Genomic DNA, 23775 nt, shown 5'->3' with positions numbered 1-23775 from the left:
TGTTTTGATTCATGGTCATCTCTAAATACAAGGAGTATAGTGAAACTAGTAAACAGATTTCTTTATTAATTTCATAATTAATTAATAAATTAATGAGAACTTTGTGCAGAAGTATTTCCTTATTCTTCAACCCTAAACTCCAGGTCTGTGATATTACATGCTCTGATAGACACTACTTAAGTCCTAATACATTGTAGTTTCGTTACAGTTGAAGAAAACTAGAAACTTGCATTTTACTTGTGGATAAGTTTATTTAAAATTTTGTAATTATACTAAAAAAATGCATAATTAATTTCTATGTTTATGCACTTGTCAAGATATGTGTATAGTGTTTGCAAGTCTACAGCATGGCAAATAAGAATGTTAAGAAGCATGATGATGAAAACTTTGCAACTAGAAACAGTGTATGACCCATTGGTTGCACTGTGATGTTTCTTTCGTAGACATAATTGTAAGTAGTGATTGTTTTCCTTTAACTTAAAATGCAGAGTTTCAAAGTGTGCCCAATGAAAAGGATTCTCAAAAGGAAGTATCCATTAAAAACCAGAGATAGCAAAAGCAGGCAGCTCCTCTGAGTGATTTTTTATGAAAAATCCACTTTAAAAGCAATGTCAGAAATTTACCATGCATAGATACCACTGAAGTAAAAAAAATGGGGGGTGTGGGTTATTTCTTGTTTTTAAAACACACCTTCCATGACCTCTTGAACCTTGGTTAACCTTATTGAAAGTCTTAATTATCTATTTTGCTGTTCTAAATACAAGCAGATACAAAGGATGGAGAGCCTTGCTGATTTTGGTCCACAGCCTGGGGCAAAATTTCAGTACTACTTAAAAAGATGAGGTAAAAAAAATCTTCTTTAAATTGGTTTCACGATCTTCATTGACAAATAATTCTGTTGGGGGAAGAAGAAGGAAACAAGAGAAGTAAAATGATGTACACAAAATACTTCGGTGTAGCTTTGAAAAAGACATTTAAAATATTAGAATGGATCAAAATGTATTTATGGTGCGGTAATTTCAGTTAAAATACAGGGAAAATAGGTAATTTTTTTCAGACTAATGTAGACTCTAGGCCAGCTATTAGCTATTTTAATTGTGTAGATTATTAACTCTTCTAAAGCAGTTCTTTGTTCCATCTTTAGTTAATAGGTTAATTTTAACCTAAATTTTAATTGTTTCTCAGTAAAAATCAGTTGAATTTTTTTACATCTATAAGGATATAATCCCCATCTCCTGCTAAAACAGGGTTGATGGACTCCTGAGTAAGGAGTGTATCTTGTTGATGACTCCTGTCTAAGCACATCCCACAGCTGAGGAACAGTAACGCTCAGGAATTCTTACCGGCAGGGAATAGAGCAGCACTGCTGCAAACAGGAGGAGAATCAGCAGGATGATAAGGCCTATGAAGAGCCATTTAAACCTGCGCCACACAATAAATTTCATGGTCTTGCAGGGATTTGTAAACCAAAGGAAGGAAGTATCTGGCCGGCTGCATTGTGGAAGAAACAAGTATTATTTATACTCTAAAACCAGGGGATACTTAGGTTTATAACACACTAAGGTTATAACACATTAAAACATGCTGGTCTGGAGGTTGAAGAGAACAGTTTTGAAATGCAAGATAGCAGCTGCAGTAAACATGTGCCATTAGTACTGAAACCACCTTGCATTTTATCCTAATGCTTGCAGGAGGAAACAAGATTGGCTTTTATAAATGAAGTTTTGCAAAGGGTAACTGATGACTAATATATTACTGCATGCATCAGAGTAGCTAGATATTGAATATTTCTAAATCTATCGGTATAAAAATATCTTACTTTGGTAGATCTAGTTTGGGGTTCATGTTGGGTTCATCTCTTCCTTTACCAGCTGGCCTTTCCTCAGCTTCCTTTTCATTGACAACTTCCAATGTCATTTCAACTTTACCCTTCAGAAAAAAGTGGTATGAGACAAGCATCTTATTGAAATTGCACTAATAGGACTTGCTTGGTACTTCTACAGAAGAACCAGCATCAGCTCATGGTGTACATCTGGGTTTCCCATTTCCTTCTCAAAATATACTGATCTCTGTACTATGACAGCGTCACAACACAGTATCAGGAAAAGACACACAGAAAAAACCAAATCACTGGACATAAATTTGTTCTGCTAATTCATCTATAGTTCTGTTTAAAGCTATAATTTTTTTTTCCAGTTTAGCAAAACAAAACCAGTTCTTCTCTTTTTTCAAGAGCAACCCAAGGACTGCATATTTTCCAAATGACCAAGCATCTAATTTTTTATATTGCTGTGGCTTATAAATGTTTCTGAATATTTTTCCTCATTTATTAAATTCCAGTGATAAAGTTTAAAGGCAAAAACATTAGAAAGAAGAAGAAGACACATTTGAAAGGCTTAATATTCTGAAAATTATAAATATGCATTTATATTCTCTGTAGAACAAGTTAGAATGCTTTGGGTCTTCTGATTGCATACATAATCACAAAGCTAGTCTGGATTCTCAGTACAGAGATTTTGTTTGCTGTGTACAAAAATCCTTTGGATTTAAACTTTTTCCTTTAGTCTTCAACGCATTTGGGATGTCTCTGATGCTCTTCTGAGAAATAATGTGATAAATTAAAGAATCACACAATCATTTAGGTTGGAAAAGACTTCTAAGATCACCAGGTCCACCTTGTCAACTAGAATATGGCACTAAGTGCCATGTCCAGTCCTTTCTTGAACGCCTCCAGGGATGGTGACTCCACCACCTCCCTGTGCAGCCATTCCAATGCTTAACAACCCTTCTTATGAAGAAATTTTTCCTGATGTTCAAGCTGAACCTCCCCTGGCACAGCTTGAGGCTATGCATTCATTCACATGGCTTCATCAGCTGCTTTGGCAAGATAGCATGATTCAACCTGGCAACCACAGTCTTTCAAGTTAAACGAGGTCAGCAACAAACTAAATGAATGAAGTATTAAACTCACATTTTAAAACAAAAACTTACTGCTGGAACAAATTCCTTAACTTGTCCATGGAATGTCCTATTTACCCCTCCTCCATATATCCACTGAAAGCTAACAGCTAAGTGGGAGACTCTTTACAGTCTTTGTAATTTGAAAAGTCAGGTGAGCACATCTGAAGTACTTTTAGAAGAAGTAATAACCATACCGCTAAAATACGGGCGCCATCCTTTTCAACATAACACGGCCACCATCCTTTCATGGATTTCTGTTCAAAGAGAGAGGCCGTCCTGGGAGCCTTCTGAGAACTGTCTGCCTTGTATTCTGGGATCATGTCTATATTACACTTCTCAGGAACTTTTGCTGGAATGATTGTTTTATGTAAATCAAGTTCCACAAAGCCTAGGAGGTGGATACAAAAATAAACACTGCATAACACAACCAACCATACAGCCCAGCAGTTCAACATCAACCTTTGCTATCTCCAAACACGTTATACAGGAAAGGCAATCAACAGACACATTACATTCTTATTTGTCTAAGGATGTTGTGAGGCAGGGAATTGGGACACATTGTGTTTAAGCCCCTGCTGCTGGTGTTGATAAATTTCATTTAGCAAGCTCGACTCCACCTCCACCTTCTTTAATGCAAGATCATTTGATTTTTTTTAATTGAGGATTTCCCCCCCCCCACATCTAAACAGAAGATACTCAAATACAGCAATGTAATAAGTAATTTCTGACAGCTAAATGCATAATTTAGCAAACTTTAATGACAGTTACAAATCAACTATTTGTTTTCAGATTTCGAGGCCTATATAGTTTGTGTGTAAACTTTGGAGCTGTCATAATACAGGGCAGAGAATCCTGTGCAGAGCAGTATGTCTAGAAAAGGTAGGGATTAATAACAGCCTAAAGTAGATTGCTTAAACCTAAATTACAGCATTATGTCATTACTCTTATTTAGAACTGAAGTACCCTTGTTCAATTAATTTTACTTAAAGAAAGAAGCAAAGTAAATTTTCATGCACATTCTCATTTTACGCGCCTTGGGAGACGGCTCACCTGAATGAAAATTATCTTGGTTTACCTGCAAGTAGGCCTTTACTGAGTGAATACTCATTCATTCAGAAGGAAAGCTGGAGTGCATTTCCAGACACATACAGTGTCTCACTGTAAATGCAATCCTCATGTGATAATTTAAAATTGTTCACTTTCATATCCTTCTTTGAGACAACAGTAACTATTTTTATTCGAAGTCTTACCCAGATAGTCATCCAAGGAGAACTTGTCATTATCCCATATTTGAATGATCAGTTTGGGTGGGATTCTGAATTCTGTCTTGTCGAGACTCCAAAAATGTTCCTAAAATTTTAAAAAATGAATACCAAGCACCTTTAAAAATTACTTATGAAAATTCAAAGCCGGGGTCTGCTAGTACTTGTGAATTCTGGGGATGGTGGAAGTATTAAAAGATCTAATCTTGCCCCTGCAAAAAGGAGACTGCTGTTGTTGCCAGTGTATTGTTCCTGGCCCAAAGGCAAGGAATCTGTTCACAACAGCAGTGTGAGAAGAGTATGCAGATCTGAGCCAAATTGTCTCTTTCAATATGTAAGTACAAATTACCAGGCTAGCTAGAATCTGTATTCTAAGCATTGAAATCTTTAGCAATACTTACCTTTTTGGAAACTAAACAGAGTTGCTCTGCTGGGAGGTAGTCAAAAGGAAAAACAAATCTCCAGTTAAAGTTCCCTTCACCATCTAATGATCGGTAGTGAACATCAGTTTTCTGCTTATTTTCTTCATTACCAGGCATCCACCTGAAAATATGGAGAGATATGTCTGGTGTTTGCAGTGGGACTACACTGGTGCCTGTTTGTACTGGAACAGTGTCATTAAGGGTTTGCAGACAACCTGTAAGTGTTGCTCACAGAGGGCGGGGGAGTCTTCCATGCCCTTTTGTAGTTTGGCTCCAATTTGGCACTATAAATAGGAACACCTGAACTGGATTTCTGATCTAAGACCAGCGCCGTATCAGTGGTGAGTTGCTGAATTCTTTTTTAGGGAGAAATTAAATCAGCCTAGTAGTATATTTCTCTGATTTCTATTGACTTTTTTTATATTAAGACTAGGGAATGTAAAAAATAACAATCCAAGTCATGCAACACCAAAGATAACTCTATCTTTTCAGTTGCTATCCATCTCAAGAGGTGAAATTCTGGGAACTTTCACCACACATTAACTGGTCATGCTTTATCTCATAAGACTTCTGTGCTCCTCTGAGGTTAGCATTTGACTTGGCTGAATGAAAAAAATATTTGAAACCCACAGCCAAGATATTCCCAGGACATTCTGAATGTTATTCATTTGTAAGTTAAGTGTTACATGAGAGAATGCTCCTACCCCTTCACATAAATGTCACTCATTTCTTCTCCTGTGATGCTCTTTTCATCCAGAAGGACATCTTTGGTGTTCCAGACAATCACACGCAAGATATACCTAAGAGAGATGTTTGGGGCAAGAGAGTTGAATTGCTTTGTCAAGGCTGCCAGAGGGTATGTAGTATGTGGGGATACTCACTTCTTGGCTTTTCGGGGAGTGATGTTGAATGGAGGGCCTGGCGGTCCTAAGCTTTTGGGGAAAACATCCACCCACATCTGCAGCTTTCCCTGTAGCAGTGAAGAAGATGGATGAGGGATTGTTTGTTGTATATGGGTTTGTCATGGCCCCTTTATTTTTCAGACAAGTTTTCTGTTTCTACAGAAACTTTCTTAAAAAACCCCAACCACTGGTGAGTTAGGTAATGCCAGAAAAGTAACGTTAGCCTTTGTTCCTCTCTAGCAGTGAGGTCCAATGTAAGGCTTCATGTTTAAACTTGCACCTCTGAACCTTGTAGAGAATTGACAAGCTGGGTCTCATTTGTTGGATGCAGCTGGGAAGCTCTTGAGCTAGCCTGTCTCCTTTGTTGCTGGTGAGGCATAAACATATATTCCAGTTTACTTCAGTAACAAAGAAAGAAATAAATCTTTCCTAATTTCCCCTCTGCCAGTGTTTAGGATGTCATTTGGAGGTCTTAGTGGCAAAGCATAACTGCATTTTATTATGTTTCTAGACTAACCTGTTTCACGTTTTCAGCTAAGCAGCAATGATTTGTAGCCCTCTTTTCCCCTGAGTGATACCATGCCATTAACACCATGACATAAACTCTGGAATGCTCCATTTCTGCTTTCAAGAAACCATAACCAAGCCAGTTCACAGTACCTGGGAGATGTTGGGCTGGAAGGTGCTATATAAGGTCCTTGTTTCCACATGTTCAGGTACCAAACCCTGGGTTCTGAGGATATGAAGGGCTAACCGCTCTTCACCAGGACCAAGATGCTGATGCAAGATTTTGCTAGCTTCTGAAATAAAAGAAATGGGAAAAGAACAGGGGCTTATGAACTAGAATTTGCATTTGAAATTTAAAACAAAAAATTAAAACCAGGTATTTAAAATTGAGCAGAAAAGTGTGCTCAACTTGGAGAAAAATAAAAGATATTTTTCTAGTATTCCATAAATAACTGGAAATTTTTATATTTTATCAATATGAATTTAAGACATACTTATAAAATAAGTGAACAAGCTCACCAGCTTCTTCCAAAGTATAGTCTTGTCCCCCGTAGTTAATCTTTCTACCATTCTCAGAGAGGACAGGAGGAGCATAGCCTTTAAACCTGGCTACATTTTGCAATAACTGGGTGGGTTTTAGTTGATCACGCCAGGTATTCACACCTGAACTTTTATGAAAGCAAAAGAAACACATTCTAAAATTATTCACTATTCAGGGAATTTACACATCATGTAAAATGTATTTATTAAACTAGCTCAGAAAGACCAGCACTGTAACTGCCTAGATTGAGGCCTCTGGAGTTTGATACAGTGACATAATTTTGTAGCAGCTCAATTACCTTCCAAGACACAGTAGTTTTTTCTTTGTGTATCAAAATAATTTACACTGATAGATGCTTTCATATGTACTTCCATCAGTAGGTCAGAAAATTCTCTTAAGTGTGAGTTCTCTGGACAGAAATAACATACATTACTGTATTAAGAAAATATTAAAATAGTTCACGCCATGGTTTTCAGTGAAGGCTATTCTGAAGATTTAGTTTCACTTGGAATTTAGATGATAGAGTAAGCACAACAAATACCCTTGAGAAGCCACAGCACTGTTTTTTAACCATACAGTTAAGGAATTTTTTGGAGACTGGGTACTAGGTTTTACAGATTAAAATTTTCAACAGACAAAATTACTTACATCCAGTACTGCTGTGGGATGCCACAGTGAGATCCATAACGAGAAAGGAATCTATTTTCAAGATCAATTATGGTTTCACCCACTTTTTCATCACGAGTCAATGTGTCATAGTCATAGACTGAAATCTTCAGATCCTTTTCTTGAGGCAAGAAGCAGCTGAGTTCATACATTCTAAACATAAAAATTCCTCATTAAGGCTATTGCTCTTTTGAGCAATGCTTCTTATTTTTAAACTCAAAAAAGCCCAAAGTAAACAAAGCACTTATTAATTTATCTTTGAGCAATAGCCTTTAGAAGGTATTAAAAGGATGCTTCCAGAGCTGATGAATCTAGAAGCAGTTATCATGCATGCTCCAATTTCTATTTGCATTTATAAACAGTTTTATTTGTACTCCTCTGGCTATTACCTCCTTCCTTTCTGCACAATGTATTACTTGGATGTTTTCTGTGCAGTAGCTTGAATTGGGACTGAGGAAGAAAGTTACCTTCTGTCTGAAATCAATTACCTTTGCTGTCTATTTCTTTGCATAATCTGAACAATTGAAAACCTGTAGTTAATCATTGCAAAGTGTGCTTTTCAAACCCGTCATAATCCTTCTATTCCTCCTCTCTGTACTTTCTAATTTATCAAAATCCTCCTACAAGTCTAAACCAGACCCAGAATTTCATAGTAATCATGCAGATGATGTAACTTTTCATTCCTATCTAGTATTTTTTATTCATGTATTTCAATGACATCATTAAGTTTTGATGGAAAGACCAGTGTACTGGGAATACATGTTAAAGCTGATTACTCGTGAGATCCATCTAGTTTTCAGAGTTAAAACTTTTGCCATATTCTATAGCACATTTTATTATTCTTATATGACTAACACAGGCTGGTTTTAAGATCTACACATTGTTTTACTTTGTGCAATTTACCCACATAACAAAGAAAATCTAGGGATTAGCCAAACATCTTTGTTTTCCAATGATTTCAAAGGGAAATGCCTTATGCAATTTTACACACAATTAACTGTCAGTATATAACTATGAATAGAGCACTGAATAGTTCAAGTAAAGGTTTACCTTAAAAAATAGGAGAACGGTCTAAAATACAGTAAATTGAAAATACAAAAAAATGTGTTACCTGCCAAAGATTGGGTTGAGGGTATTAGGCACATAATGATCTCTGTCTTCAATTACTTTTTTACTTAGAGATATTTTTATATAAGGATCACACTATTTAAAAGAAAAGAAACAAAAATATTGGTAAGAAATAGCTACCAAAACTAACTTTACTTAAAGTATAGGAGAGCAGTTAGCTGACAGACACTGCGGCAGCCAACGTTCTCACCAGCCCGTTGTTGTCCTGGGGCTGGAGCTGCAGGGCTCGGACGATGTAGATTCGCACAATGCACTCCTGGGGCCCACTGTCCGGCAGCTCCCGGAACTGCCGCGGAGGGGCTGGAACAGCGGGATCGTCAGGCAACGCATAGATTTTAAAGGATCCCTAAAAAATGGTAGAAAGACACCATCAAGATAAATGGAGAAAAGTCACTCCGCTAAGTCTGTTTCTTCTTATTTATCCTACACATATACATGCTGGTTTATACAGGAGTAGCAGAATTCTAGCCTGATCCACAGTGACTTAGAAGTATTTTGTTTTATTTTAGTGGATTTTGGATATTAAGACTTACTAAAAGGCAAGGTTATATCCTCAAGTCAGCTGTTTTGATGTCAACAAAATTACTCTCTTTTGCTCCAGCTGAGAATATGTAACAAATACTTTGTTTTTCTCTCCAAAAGCATCATTTAAGGTTTGGGGGTTTTTTGGTTGGTTGGTTTTATCTACATTAGCATTATTTTAATCTATAAAAGTCACAGAAACACAGAAATAGTACAAAATACCTTTTCCAAATTCATTCTAAAAACGTACTTTGTGGAACTTTAGTCCTGTTCAAGAGGTTATCTGGGAAGGTTCTGCCCCATGGTTACCAGGAAAGGTTACATTAGCAGGAATTATATTTATTTTAGATTAACATGTAGCACTTTTAGTGTGGGCAACATGTAGCTGTACTTTCCTTGAAAAAGATGGGCCTGTACCTAAGTAGTTACAAACATCTGTTGCCCCTACTAATGCACACATCCATATTTAAGCTGAAACACTTGCATGTAGATCTACTTACATAACCACTTATATACAGAAGTCTGCAACTAGCATTTGTTTGTTGCCCATCATTTGAAATTTACCTTGAATTCCCCAACCACTGATGGATCATCACTGTCCTCAGATTTGCCTCTGTATAGTTTAAATGTATCACAGAAGTCTGTTAAATTATTGAATTCAGGTACTTTTTCCAATTCACAGTCATACACCTTAAAAAAAGAAAAAGGTAAGTTTAGAAATTATCATACATATCAGCTCCACCATGGTGCCACTGCAAAGTATTTTATGTTTGATGGACTATTTCAGGGAACCAAAGCTTTTGGAACTATTTTATATCAAAGTGGGAGCAAATGCAGTGTTTGGAGAACATGTGATAAAGCTTCATTTAGTCATGGTTAAAACCAGAGTAAGTAGCACGTCATAAGCTTATCTTTACTTTCTTTGTTAGCTGTATTAGATAAGAAATGAAAGCAGTCTCACTTCAAATTTTAGCCAACAAACAGTAAATGTACTGATTCTCTGTGCTCATACTTTCTTAAGGTTTATGTTTATTTAGGATCTGCCTGGTGCCCAATGAAGTCAAGACTAAAATTCCCTTTCACCCAAGGCAAGATTAAACTTTTAATACATCTCTTAGTAAGTGTAGTTAAGTAGAAGAGAAGCCAGGATATCTTCTAAGAAGCTTAATTTCATCACATGAATTAGTAAAGAACCTTTATAGAAAATCATGTATAACTGAAATTTGAAGAGCATTTAAAAAAAAAAAAAGTTAGACAGGTCTTGGGCCCATAAGCTTTGAAATATGTTAACCTATTTTATCCCGGGCAATACCTTTAAAGTGTCATATCCTTTTTTAATGTACTGTCCACATTTTTCATATTCTCCTATTGAAGCATAAAATTTGCTCCACCAATCCACAATTTCTTCCTCCTTAAAGAAAAGCAAAGAAGATTTTATTGGGAGATAAAGTCTCTCTCATATCGTATTCGACAGCAAAAATAATGAAAAATTAAGCACAGTAATAAATAATATACTCTAAAACTTATTATCAGTTAGGTAATATTAGAACTTTATCTGAAAGAAAATTAGAATATAATAATAAAGGCAGTTGCAGATCTACCTCACTGCTAAACCAGTGCAGTTGAGAGGGAGTAATTGAGTCTTGCCCTGTTAGAAACAGTACTTCAATAAGCCTCACGACACCAAGATACTAGCAATCTATACATTCTACTAATACAGTATTTCTGTGGGGTTTTTTCTATTTTTAAGTCTGATAATCACTGTTTAAGAAAGTGATCGTTTCTGTATTCACATGGACTGCATAATGTAAATATTTTCCCCTGAAAACAAACTTTCAATGGTAATGAATAACGTTCATCTGCTATGAACGAACAGAATGAATAGTATTCATCCACTGTAAATCTGATTTTATTTTTTTAAGATTGTTTGGACTTACAGAGAATCTTAAAGTATTATGCAGATCATTAAAGGTGAGAGTTTGTTTGGGCTCTTTTGGATTGGTTGTTTTGATTTTTTTTATATATAGGGCTTCCTATTTTAGTCTTGCATATTTAGCCTAAATTTACCATTTTACAAGTTCACTGTAGGTTTTATATCAAACACTTTCAGAGATTACTGTTCTCACCCACATGCTTATAATTCTAATTTGTAGGCAGTATTGATATAGTGGTTTTCAATTTGAGAAAGCAATGTGTAGATTTTTTAAAGTAGTATACATTACCTTTTCTGTGAGCTGCTCATGAGGATCAAGTCATAAGAAAAGAGCAAAATAAAAACACTGTTAAGGATATGATTTGAAGAATTTTATACAGTTAAATAGGCTTTAAATGGTTAGGGGTTTGTATATAGTAAGTGTGCAAAGTAAGTTACTAACATCAATAATTTAGAAATACTTTTGAAGAATATTCAGACACCATGTGTTTAACTTGATTTTTTTTTTTTCTGCTGTCAGAAAAGCAGAATGTTCTAGATATTGAACTGGAGTATATATATATATATATATATATGTATATATACACACATACATACATACACACACACATTTTAAAAACATGTTTGCAGGACTGTAAGACATTATTGCCCTGTGCTTCTTCACATAGCAAAGCAAAACTGAGAGAAGCCTAGATTTTTATTGTATCATTGTGGTGTTACAGTCTGGATTCTATTTACTGGTTTCCACAGTATCATCGTTCCCCACTTTCATCTGTGGCTGCACAGAGCACTGGATCTGATTTATTTCAGATGAAAAATATTTCTAAGAGCAGTTATAAAACTGAACCTATTCCAGACATTTCCAAACAAATTTCACATATGTAAGATTCAAGTGGGTTTTTTCCCCTTTATGACTATTTACTTCTCTATAAAATAATTTGCTAATGCTCAACATCTTTTTCCCATTTCCTTCTACTATCATTTAACAATTTTTTACAGGCTGTGGATTTTCAGGAGTCTGAAAAAAAGATGAAGGATTATAAAGTACAGTAGCAACCACTCTATGTGCATCTATAGATTTATCCATATAAGTGTAAAAACAATGCGCACATTCCAAAATGCTTCACCTGTTAAATCACAGATACCCTAATTACGACCCCACAGTCCATTAAGAGCAAGCATCATGCATCCCATCTGGAAGCCATGATTAGCAAGTGTCATTTGTGCTACTTTTTATACGTTATACCTTGTGTTTTCATTTAAAAGCATTAGCAAGGAATTTTTGTGCAAAGCCGAGGAAATATGCAAAACATTTTATGAATACAAGCCAAATGCATCAAGTCAGGACATCCCTCTGGTATATCATTCTCATTTATTCCCATTTCTGTTCTCTTATTATTTTGCTGGGATGTTCAGGTCTATTTGTTTTACTAGTCTTGTCTACCTTCAAATCATATAAGTACAGCATATTTTTATCAGATTAGCATGGGACTGTCATTTTCTAAAGACAGTTGGAGTGATTTTTTTGTGGAAACAACATCATTACCAGCAAATTATGGGCAGAATTCATGAGGTAATTTTGAATAGTTTGCCATAGTTAAATTTCACTTGTTAAAAATACTGTTTAAATACAATGTTGACAATGCAAAGGTTAACTTGCATAATTATGCAATCATAATTTAAACACCCAATTTAAAGTCTCTACACAAAATACACGGTGTAGAACTCTGAATCTTCCATCAAAGAATAATGTTGGAAGAGTTTAAGTCAGGGGTTATGTTTTGGGTTTGTTATTTTTTCCCCTTGATATACCTTCAAATGTCTCTTCAAATAATGCACTTGGTAGTTTTGGGAAGAAGTAGTTAAGGAGGAAAAAAAATCAAAACCTTAAGATCTTCTTTAAAAATTCCCAGAGCAAATAATAGTCTTCAGTATTTAGATATTATTGTTACTAGAAGTTGTAATCAAGATGTGCTCACAGAATGCCAAAATACAGAATAAAATGCCATATGATAAATTGGAGATTTTGGAGTGAAATATTCACATGGTAAAATCAACGTAATATTACTGTCCTTTTTAAAATCTACCCAGTGACTCCACTGTAGATTGTTATACGTGAAGTTGTCAAGACATCAACTATTAGCTTTTTGAACAATTTGGAATTATGGAAAAAAAATCGAAGAGATGCAGTGGATCCCTAGAAAATTCAGAGTTAGAAATTTTTAAATTGTAATTTTATTTTCCAGGAAGTAGACTTCTAAACAAAGTTTAAATATTAATAGTGTGGTGAAATAATTCCTGTTCATTTTGTGCTTTTATCACAGAGATTCTAAGTAAGTTGACACAAAAATGAAGTTTTTAGTAGTTCATACATATTCTATATGCATAGTAAGATTTTCAGGACAAGAATACCTTAATATAACTAATCATACTGGACTTGTGAGCATCATCTCCTCCAAAATCTCTCTGTGGCCAAACTGCCAAGAGAAGTACCCCCTCAAGACTCCATACATTAACATTCCTCCCCATCCAACCCCGTCCTGGTCACCTGCATGCATTAGTTTGGTACATACATGCACTGCTGTTGGAGAAGCCATTTTGCTGAGTGCTGTTGACATACTGCTTAAACACTGGAAATTGGAATGTAATTGATGAAATTTTGGCATTTTGTGTCCTCAGGGTGTTGTCTGCATAGCACTTACACCTTCCACAGTTTTACTTATTTCCATTTGGATTGTTTTGAGTTTTCATTCCTCTAATATGGATGCTTTCACTGTATCTAGGGTTATATTTGGCTTGGGTGATGCCAAACTAAAAGAAATTGTGTTTCTGTTTATGTGGCATTTAAAATTTTCCCTTTGCAGTCAAAATAAACTACACAAATATAACCAATTTTACCAGTGACTTTGAAGTGCTATGTCTTCTTTATTTTCTAAATATTTTTCCTTATATTTTTAAAAGGGAATAATAGTTCTCTGTTCTAGCTTGTATTAGAATATATACCAAATATGTTAGAAGAGAAAACCTATTTCAGATAAAAGTGAGACTGCTCTAAATTAAATATTAATGACAATTTACATGTATGATGGCAGTAATCACAAGATCATGGTCTATGATGTATTGAAATTAGATTCTGAATGTGATGATGATAAGAACAAAAGATGAAGGAAGAACAATGCAATCATTAATATACTCAAATAGCAGTAACAGTTCAAAAGTTTACATTCAGTAGTATTTACTCTGGGACTGCTGTAACAATGTCAAATATTCTGCATTTTCAAAAGTGAAAGTTGTGGATTAAGAGTCTGCAAAACTGCTATATATTAAAGGGCATAACTCCTCTGCTTCCTTTAACATAGCAGGCCATCAGAAATCTATGAACACACTAGGCAAAGGAAACATTTTACAGTCCTAAAAGAATTGACATTTCTTCCTTGAAAATGTACTGTTTGGAATCTGTCTTCAGTCATGTTTCAACACAAGAGTAAAATTATGCAAGCAGAATTATTTTTTACCTGGAAAGTAAAACTGTATTGTGGTGGTCTCGAAAGAATCAGAGCAGTAAAGAGACAAGGCACAACAGAAAAGGAAAGAAGTGAAGTGTTAGTGCAGAAAAACATTGTTTCAGTGGTATTGGGCTTGGATGGCTTCAAGGTAAGAGAGGCAAAGCCATGACTGTGATAAAACGAAGGGCTGAAGGACCAGAGCATACACCTAGTTCTAACTCCTTTATCTAGAACTGGTCAGTATGTGCAAAATCAAGCTGCTCTAGCCACCATCAGTGGGAACTGGGTAATGTTCTATCATGTGCTTTCAATAGCTATTGAACAAGTGAATTAATTCTTAAGCTACTGGTGAATTTTACCAGCACAAAATGCTACAGTTTGATGTTTACTATATGAAAACAAAGATTAAAATGATTAACATATTTCCTTCGCATTCCTGTCACCAAGTACCTTTCTTCAATCTGGCTTTCCACAGGGTTGCATATGTTTCTGACAATTTTGCTGTCTAGATAGCTCCTCAGAAATCAGAGATCTTAAGAACAAAGTCAAGCATCAAATTTCAAAGATTACCTGAGCTGTTAGCAGTGGCTGTGTGTCTTCCATATCAATTACTGTATCCTGGCGAAGTGCAGCAGAGAGCAGACTAACTGTAAGCCAAAGGTTTTATTAAGGCAATATGTTGTAGGAAAAATATCTTACTAAACAGTTTCATCAGATTTAAATCCAGACAGTTACAGAAGATGTAAAATAATTCATTGGCTATATGTTTATCTAAAGAAAGCAATTCATTGCCACTTTTTGCTAAAAACAGACAAAATATTTTTGTGCAGGATATACAAACATTTCTCAAATACACAGTATTCAAATTAAGAGCAAAACTTGAAAAAATGCAGAGGAAATGTCAGCATTGTATTCAGACCATATTTGCTAGAATACTGGATCATTACTTTGGTGCTAGTGCAGAGGTGATCTCCAGGTAGTTAACTTCCAAGTTGGTACTAAAGAGGAACTTCAGGGAATGAGCACATCAAGTCCAAGAGTGGACTTGCCTTTGCATTATGCCCTCTTATGTTTCACAGAATGTTATACTAATTAACACTCTCTTTTAGGTGTTTTTCCTTTCAGAAAACATTATCTCCAACTAAGTACACAACACAAGATGTCTATTCATCAGTACAACATGCAGAGTAAACACTGAAGGTAGGTAATTCTAGTATCTCACAAGAAAGCAGAACGTATCATTTTCCAGTTTCCTACCTTTCAGCTGTGGTGCAATGTCCTGTTTAGTAGTGTAGGGGTCACAGCGAAAGCTTTCCAATAAATCAATAGTACATTGTCCCACAATGGGCTTCCGTCCAAATGGTCTGTGGTCTATTACTTTGATAACAAGGGATGGACTGTATAACTCCTCTTTTGGCAAAAGCTAAAAATACAAAGTTAGAGGTTTTTTACAATGCAAACAGAAGAAAAAGAAAGAACAAAGATTTCTTCCCTAAATCAGAGCTGTTGCTTCATTTACCTAATATTGAACTACCATGTTTTATGGCTGTATGGTGAATGAAAACTTCTAATTTTATGAGTCAATAAAAGTCAGTAAGAGTAATTTTAATTGCCCCAAATCCTGAATTTTCTTTACTCTTGCACAGCTCCCATCCTAGCAATAAGAAAGTAGCCAAACATCTACAGGTAAATTGATGCCTTTTCAAAAAAAAAAAAATTATATACTGCACTGGATTGTGCATATAAAATCGCGCAACTTACCAGTGACTGTACACACATGTTTACATGATCTTTATTACAGTTTTCAGGCTCACAAATTGCTTATGGTAAATCAAAAAAGGATGTGTGAGCTTTCTACTCAGAACAAACCCTTGAACTTTAAAACTATGGAGCAACTTATTTTGCTATAGATAGGTGGTATATAGGTTTTTGTAACGTACAACTTTCATGAAGAGAACAGAAGATGGAAAATTCGGTGTCTTTTTGAGGTTTTTGATCACCACAGATTCCACCATTTCACCCCCACATTCCACAATGAGACTTGGAGACATAACAGGTGCCAGTTGGTAGTTTTTCATGTTTCGCAGCCCCCAGGCCAGAATCTGTAAAATAAAATCCAATATAAGCAAAAGTGGGAAGGGATATCAATATGCTTAATATTAACACTCAAAAAGTAGGAAAGAAGAAATAAAGATATTCAATAATAAAATGTGTCTGGCAAAATCTTTCAAGGTTCTAGTTCTAGGAAAATAAGTGGAAACAGTGAAATTCAAAACTACTTAAAGAACAGAGTATTTCTCACTATGAATTTTTTTGTTTTCTTTAAGTACTTACACAAGCCTCCTGTCCAGAGGATGAGAAGACTGTACTTGTATTCAGTTAGTTTAAGAGTAACCATACCTCAACAGCAGTGAGTTGAACTACTGGTCTGATTCCTTGAGGGACCATGTAAAGCTTTGGTGCCCTTTGTGATGGAAGAATTGGAAGGTTGGTACCAGCCTATTAAGACACAAACATGAGTATTAGTTTCTACCATCTTCCTTAGATGAAATACCTTGCAAGTGTTAAGACAGTTCTTCACATAATGTCTCATCATGGAAGAATATATACTGTATCTTATTATATTACACACACACAAAAAAAGGAGAAATACACACCTTGTCTCTCAAAATAAGTTCTGCAGCAAAAAGAATGTCTCCACTAGCTTTGCCATTATTTGTTACCGGATACCAAAGCAGTTTTGGTGTGATGTCCTCTTCTGGGATTAACTTGACCATGGGGGAACAAACGCTTCTTCCAAGGAATTCATCTTTACCCTGCAATAAAAAACAGCAGTAACAGCCATTGATGTGTTGTCAACTAACATAAATAAATAAAAAAGCAATCAGGGTAAAAAGATTTCACCTACCACTTGGTCACTGTCAAAAAGTTCAATAACAACACTAGGTGGGTTTTGGGCTATTGACTGTGGGTCCCCATAGATCTCAATTTCATTAAATATTAGAGTTTGGTCCCATGTAGGATTTAGAGTTGAATGAATGACCTCGGTTGTTTTGCTTTGATGGAGGAAAGAAACATGAGCATATGGATCTGAAATATCATACAAAGATTGAAAGCACAGAGTTACAGACAAACAAAACCACATCAAGCCATAAGGTATACAATCACAATTCTTATCAAATGTAATATGTTATTTTTCTACTGTTGTTACCAGTTCTATAAACCATTCTATGTAAAACAAAAATGAACACAAATATGTAATTAACATTTAATAGAGCAATTTCCATTCAATTACTAAATCGCTTCCTTTATACAAGGCTTGATTAACAGAGTAATAAATGAAAATGATAAAATATCTTTCAAAGCAGAAAGATAACCAGAAAACTAAAATGAAACACTGTTTATACTAATCTTGCTTTAAATCTTGTCCATAGAAACTTTTTTGTTGTCTCCATTGATATACAACTGTACGGCCTCATAAATAACACAAAGAAATAATTCTAGTTCTGACTAGTTGCCAAACAACAAATTCTCCCAGGCTATATTGCTCAGATCATGGTTAGGTTTCAAACATGCTTGTTTACAGCAACCTCTTCTTGTGAAACAGCTGAATGATTAAAGTGGTCTAGGCCCAGTATTCGGCAGGCCTTTAAATCATCAAGAGCTCTGTAGAAGGTATCTGATGATGGTCATTAATGTTTCCTGTACAAATTGCAATTGCTAAGGACTAAAGGCAATTTCAAAGGTTATCTTTAGGTCAGTTTCAATAGATCCTGACAAGGTATATGATCAGAGTTTTACAAAATCTGGCTAATTCTTCAAACAAATTTTAGAGGAAAATAAAATGTAGATGAGCTAGTTTATATATGACTGCATCTGAGATGCCTGTCCTGAATTATACATATGCAATTTAAAGGCATTTTTAATTGTTTCTTTGCATTGCTTTAAAGTGCTGCATATTGAAATAACACCAAATACACGCAGGCAGCCCTACAAAACCCTCCTCATTTCAGAAAATAGCACTAAAATTTGTAAAGCATTGCATCCTCTGTAACAAAGGCATCACACCTACTCAATTAAAGGGAGAAAAAGAAAGAATGCAAATGGAGGGTAATGGAGAAAGAAAATTCATTTCAGCTTTGTCTTCTGCTGAACTTCCGTAAAGGAAGCGTAAAGTCATATTCTTACAGAACCTAAATTCAATTTGCTCTGTGACTTTCCAGCGAAATTTTGATTTGAATTAGCAAAACTTGAAAGCTGGGTATTAGTCTGACTACAAAGATGCCAGATGGACACAACGCTGTTGGAATAACTAAGAGCTGGAAATACATGGGCAAGAAGTACACACGTATAAACAAATAAAAGACATGCTTATCAGTAAGGCACAGTGTAGTTTTCCACATGTTCATGTACATAATCAGTTAATAAGACACACTGAACACTGAGAGGCAGTTGGTGACATAAGTAACGAAGAAATCATCCAGCTTTCTTCATCCTTGCTTTTGTGCAAGCTTCCTGCAGGAACAAACTGCACATAGACTTTGGTTAGAAGGAGAATCCAAGGCAAAAGGAAGGGCCTTGGGAAATTCAGACCTTATCTGAAATCCCATTCCCTCACTGAGAATTCACTGGCAGCAGCTGGTACAGGACATAACAGAGCACTTTGTTTGCAGCAGCCTCTGGGGCAGTAGTAACAAATTCAGGTCATACGTAATAAAGCTGAGACTTTCTTTACGGTGTAGTTTCAGTAGCTGGGACCTATGCACAGACCTTAAAGAGTCAAGATATTCTGCATCCAAATAAATCAAGCTACTAGTTCATGGCAAAAGTGGGTTTTCTGCACCTTTAGCAGGATTTTTCCATACCTGAAAAACTGTCTTTGTCTAAAGCCATGAGGTTTCTTGCCTGGTAGATGTAACAGCGAAGGTGGTAAGTATATACTCCTGTATCAAATAAATAAAACCAGTTCAACTGCATTATACAGGCTTCTTTTCTGTAATGAAGATATTTTAATGCCTTACCATTATAACACAAGCACTGTAGTAACATTTTTGCTTTTCATGTGCTGAGTATGAATACCAATCAGCTAGCACCTGAGAACATTTGTTCCAACACAACACAGAAATGAAAAAAAAAATATCACTAATGTTATTTGGGCTTTTTTCACCATATGATCATCTAAAAATCTTTCTATTCAAAAATTTGTTTGAAACAGTGTGATAATCTAGCTCATCCAAAGACAATCAAGAACTGGGCACTCCTGTGCTTAAGTATTCACTACAGCACTTCCAAGATCCTGGGTGTTTCACATTTTTAGCTCAGCTAAGTTACTACAGCTTTGCTTGAAAAGATGTCATGTCTAACCCTTTCAGCCCATGAAAAAATCTGAGCCACTACAGAACCTCATTGAGCTGAAACCTCTGACCTCTGGCAAGAAAAAGTGCCATTTTCCTCCAACTGTGGTCATTATTAAAAAGCAACTTCAACAATGTTCCCTGGGTTCTGAAATCTTTAAGATACAGACATCCATTCCCAGCAAGTTGATCAAGTTCTGCAGAGTTCAAATAAAGACAAGTGTTCCAATCAGAGCTCCTCAAAAAGGATGTTAAGTCACACGACTGGCCTCTATTCCTGTTAACTAGCACTGGTGGCTCCCATCTCAACATCCCTGCTTTTGTGATTCACATTACAGTGATTACAAAGCATTCAAAACCAATCCAGGTTGGCAAAGCTACAGTTTTGTTCACTTTACCAACTCAACTACATGGTACTGCTTCCTCTGGCCCAGGCATTGTCTGATCCTGCACTGAGCTGGTTAAGTGACCTAAACCAATAGAAAAATTAAATTTACCCTTAAAATTCCTGTCCCACACAGGCTTTAAAAATATCTGTGTAACAGTGGACTGAAATACTGAAATGACTAACTGGATTTTTTCCTTAATAATTTAAATAGGGTCCAATCAAGGGTCTGATAGTAATTACTCCAGAAGGCATATAAAGCCAGATGTAAACCACAAAGAATTATGATTCTGTTTGAGACCAAAATGAAAAAGACAAGATTTTTGAGAAAGGTATTTTTAAAGAACCTACTGTCAAAATAGCAGGAAACCATTGGTGTATTGGCACCAAACACCTTTGTAGCTGACTCCTTGGTTTTGTCTGAACTCTTCCCTTCCCCATCATCGACACTATTGTCTGCTCCCTGAAGTTAGATAGAGAACAAAGTTATTGACTATTTACAAACATAGAAGAAACTTGATAGAAATGGACTATGTGTGGGAATTTATGGATTTCCATCTCTCCTCCAGGACAAGGAATAATTTACTTCTGTGAGCAAAAGTGTTTTACAGGATGTTTACTCATGTCCAGAGGTCATTTCCTGTTGCCAATTGAAGCTGTGCAGAAATCATATGCAATCATTTAATCTTGCTTCCAGAATTTCTTATTTCTGGAGATGTACTAGCTACCTATCAGTTCATGGTGGAGGAAAGGTCACAGGTCTTCTGCACAGTGCTGCAGCAGAGAACTGCTTTAAGGCTTCATCCCAGCACTAGTGCAGGAACTACAGTTGTAAGCAAAATGGAAAGAGGAATTATTAAACTCAGAGCAACCAAATTAAGTGAAGAAAGAAAATTCCATCAGTGAATTGCTGGTCAACATTTGATGAAAAAAAGAGAAACAAACCAAGAAAAAAGTGCAAAGTTTTGTTAATGCTATACACTCAGAATCATTATATAGTTTACAAAAACAAAGGAGCCTTTTCACATTATTTGCTACAGTTTGTATTTTGGTAAATAGAGGTTATTTGTAAAGCTGTGTTAACCTGAAAATTAGAGGAATAACTGCATTCTGCTCATCTATCCATGTCATGTGAAATTCTGGCTCCTCCACTTTCTTATCTTTTCATGTGTTTGGTTGTTTACACAAGCAAATACTCATCAGGGGCAGCTTTTTCCATACCTGTTGTTTCTTGTGCTGATGTTAAAATATCTAAATTACATGAAAAGCATGAAAAGCTTGAGCTACCTTTTCACTTTATTTACAGGAGGCTCATCTAGTAATTTGGCCTTTTGAGCTAAATCTCACATAATGCACTAACAAAAATAATTTGAAAAGTAAAGCAATAAGTAAGATTTTAAAAATATAAAACATATATATAATGTGATATACAATATTGTATATGTAATAAAAATATTAAAAAATAGTAATAATACAAAAATCTCTACCCCAACTTTAGTGGTCCCTTTCAGACTAAATAATTTAAACAATGTACACTGTATTAGCTTCTCAGTTATATATTAGTTTAACAATTCAGGGGCTAAAATGGCTGATATATTTGTTTATTTACTGCAAATTAACAGATTGACCTTTGAAAGACCTTTTTGACACTCTGTCCCTTACCAAAGCACCTTCAAGTTTAAAGATAGCTGCAGCACCATGTGTCTCTGAGGGAGCCATTTTTCGTCTCCATCGTCTTCGACGGAAAGTATCAGAACTGCGTTGTTCCCAGTGAAATTTCCAGCCAATCAGGGAAGCATATTCCCATCCTTCCTGATCTTCATATGATGACCTTCCCTAGAAGATACAAATTCTTGTTATCCACAGTGTTGTGTAACTGTAGTGAAAAAAAGCAGCATTTGCTGTGGCAGGCCTAAAAACTCCCTCATAAACCAAAGCTAGAAGCGTCAACGTAGAAGATAAAGAAAGGGAATATAATGAAAACATAAACGGTTGTTCAAGATTTTTTTTGGTTGGTATTACATTTTTTCTTTACTCAGGTAATGAGTAATCTCATGCAGTTCTTTTAAAAAAACCCAAAACCTCAAACTGTTAAAATGTGCAAGTCCTGACTGGATCTCTCTTTTCTTACCCTTCCTGCTGTAACTCCTTCAGACAGTTCCCTCCTACGTTTCCGCACCAGTCTTCGTCGTCGATGTGTGTGGTACATTTTCTCTGCAGCAACCCATGACTTGGGTTTAGTGTCTGGAGGAATAGTAATTCCATATTCCCATCCTAAAACAGAATCAATAGGTTGATGTATTTTCAGAAATACAAGCGAGATATTAAGTAAAAAAGCACGGGGAATAGAGTGACTGTACCTACAGAGGATGAAGATTTATCACACAAGACTGTTCAGCATTGCAGACCCTTACAGCCCAATAGCCAGGGAGCCACTGATGACATTTTATAGTGATGCTGAGTTGTAATATATGTGACAATAAAAATATCAACATTAAAACAGATATAATAAAGTTCTTTTCTTTGTATTCTTGTTTTCTCAGATGTTGATATCACATTTTCATACTTCACTGCAGGAAAAAGTAATCCTTAATTTTAAATAAGAGTTAAAAGTCCTGTGCACTCTTCTGACTCCAACAGCTTTTCATTTAAAAGAACACCAACTACATGAACTCTGATCATAGAACTTTAAGAACTGGTAAACCTGTTACTGTATTTTTGGTCTATGTATAATTCAATTGCCAAGTACCTAAGACTCAGAACTTAATTTTAATTCATGTCATTAAAAACTTACCACAGACTTCTACCAGAAGTTCCAATTAAGACAGATATCAGTACTCTAAGATAAATATAAGGTTTCTTTTTCTACTCTAATAGCCAGCTATTTTTTTATTTAAAAGCAGTAACTATTTGAGAGTTTTCATCTGGTTTAGAACAAAACAAAAATTCCTTATAGTTTTGCAAAATTCTGGGTTTTCCATTCTCTCCCATGATCTTCCTTTTTAAAAAAAATAATTTATTTTGTTTTCAAACCATCAACTTAATCTCCTGTAAATACTTTGTTAGGAGACACTGATTACTTTTTCCTATTGCTGTAGAATCCAAATTATGGTCTTGTGAGGTTGTTTATACCCCAACTTTCTAAGCTGACAACAGTAATAAGCATACTAGGATTTTCTACCCTGATCATGTTAGTAGTACATACAGTTTGAAAATCTCTGTCTAGCAGCACCTGACTCTTCATGGAAAGATTTTGAAGTGTTTTTCATTTCAGAATTGCCTAATAACCAACGCTTCATCCTGATAAGTCCTGCATGGCTCCCCTGCCACAAATTCAGTGCCGCTATTCTACTCTCAGAAATAAAAGAATCCTTCCCAGACTTGTGTGGTGTGTGACCAACACAAGAAGATTTCCCACATCCTTTAGTCCCCAGACCTCCTGATTCACTTTGTGGAATTATTTGATGACTCATCCCGTGGCTAGAAGTTCACAGGCAAATTACCAGACAGATCCAAACCTGCCTTTGCCACATATTCTTGATGCAATTACAGAGGTTTCAGGTCTCAAGCTTCTGACTTCTCTAAAAACCCCTCAATTGCTGCTATTAATCCATTAAAAAGGAAGTAGAAACAGATGCAGACAGTGAACACTTTCTCAGTGTCATACTATCTGATTCCTTAAGCAC

At 35.6% G+C, this 23775-nt stretch overlaps 1 protein-coding gene across 1 annotated transcript in view; it reads right to left on the bottom strand.

Annotated features, from left to right (window-relative positions):
* Nucleotides 1–491: 491 nt before the first annotated feature.
* The window catches only part of MYOF (myoferlin), a 63387-nt gene continuing 40103 nt past the window's right edge, over nt 492–23775 (bottom strand). Inside the window, exons 29-54 of the mRNA XM_082286265.1 lie at nt 22221–22363; nt 21752–21925; nt 20441–20552; nt 19216–19293; nt 17259–17440; nt 17008–17166; nt 16751–16849; nt 16291–16452; nt 15608–15773; nt 14921–14997; nt 11134–11145; nt 10224–10322; nt 9476–9601; nt 8580–8735; nt 8373–8464; nt 7244–7414; nt 6574–6722; nt 6208–6347; nt 5527–5615; nt 5350–5445; nt 4625–4766; nt 4212–4311; nt 3156–3349; nt 1820–1929; nt 1344–1491; nt 492–895 (exon numbers count right to left, since the gene is read on the bottom strand). Of these exons, the coding sequence (XP_082142391.1) occupies nt 860–895; nt 1344–1491; nt 1820–1929; nt 3156–3349; nt 4212–4311; nt 4625–4766; nt 5350–5445; nt 5527–5615; nt 6208–6347; nt 6574–6722; nt 7244–7414; nt 8373–8464; nt 8580–8735; nt 9476–9601; nt 10224–10322; nt 11134–11145; nt 14921–14997; nt 15608–15773; nt 16291–16452; nt 16751–16849; nt 17008–17166; nt 17259–17440; nt 19216–19293; nt 20441–20552; nt 21752–21925; nt 22221–22363 (3212 nt within the window). The 3' untranslated portion in view covers nt 492–859. The remainder of the gene's footprint in view (nt 896–1343; nt 1492–1819; nt 1930–3155; nt 3350–4211; nt 4312–4624; nt 4767–5349; nt 5446–5526; nt 5616–6207; nt 6348–6573; nt 6723–7243; nt 7415–8372; nt 8465–8579; nt 8736–9475; nt 9602–10223; nt 10323–11133; nt 11146–14920; nt 14998–15607; nt 15774–16290; nt 16453–16750; nt 16850–17007; nt 17167–17258; nt 17441–19215; nt 19294–20440; nt 20553–21751; nt 21926–22220; nt 22364–23775) is intronic.

The sequence above is a fragment of the Coloeus monedula genome, assembly GCF_965178545.1.
Source record: "Coloeus monedula genome assembly, chromosome: 8".
Taxonomy (NCBI): domain Eukaryota; kingdom Metazoa; phylum Chordata; class Aves; order Passeriformes; family Corvidae; genus Coloeus; species Coloeus monedula.
The sequence above is the reverse complement of the archived record's forward strand: the minus strand, read 5'-3'. Positions and strand labels throughout refer to the sequence as shown.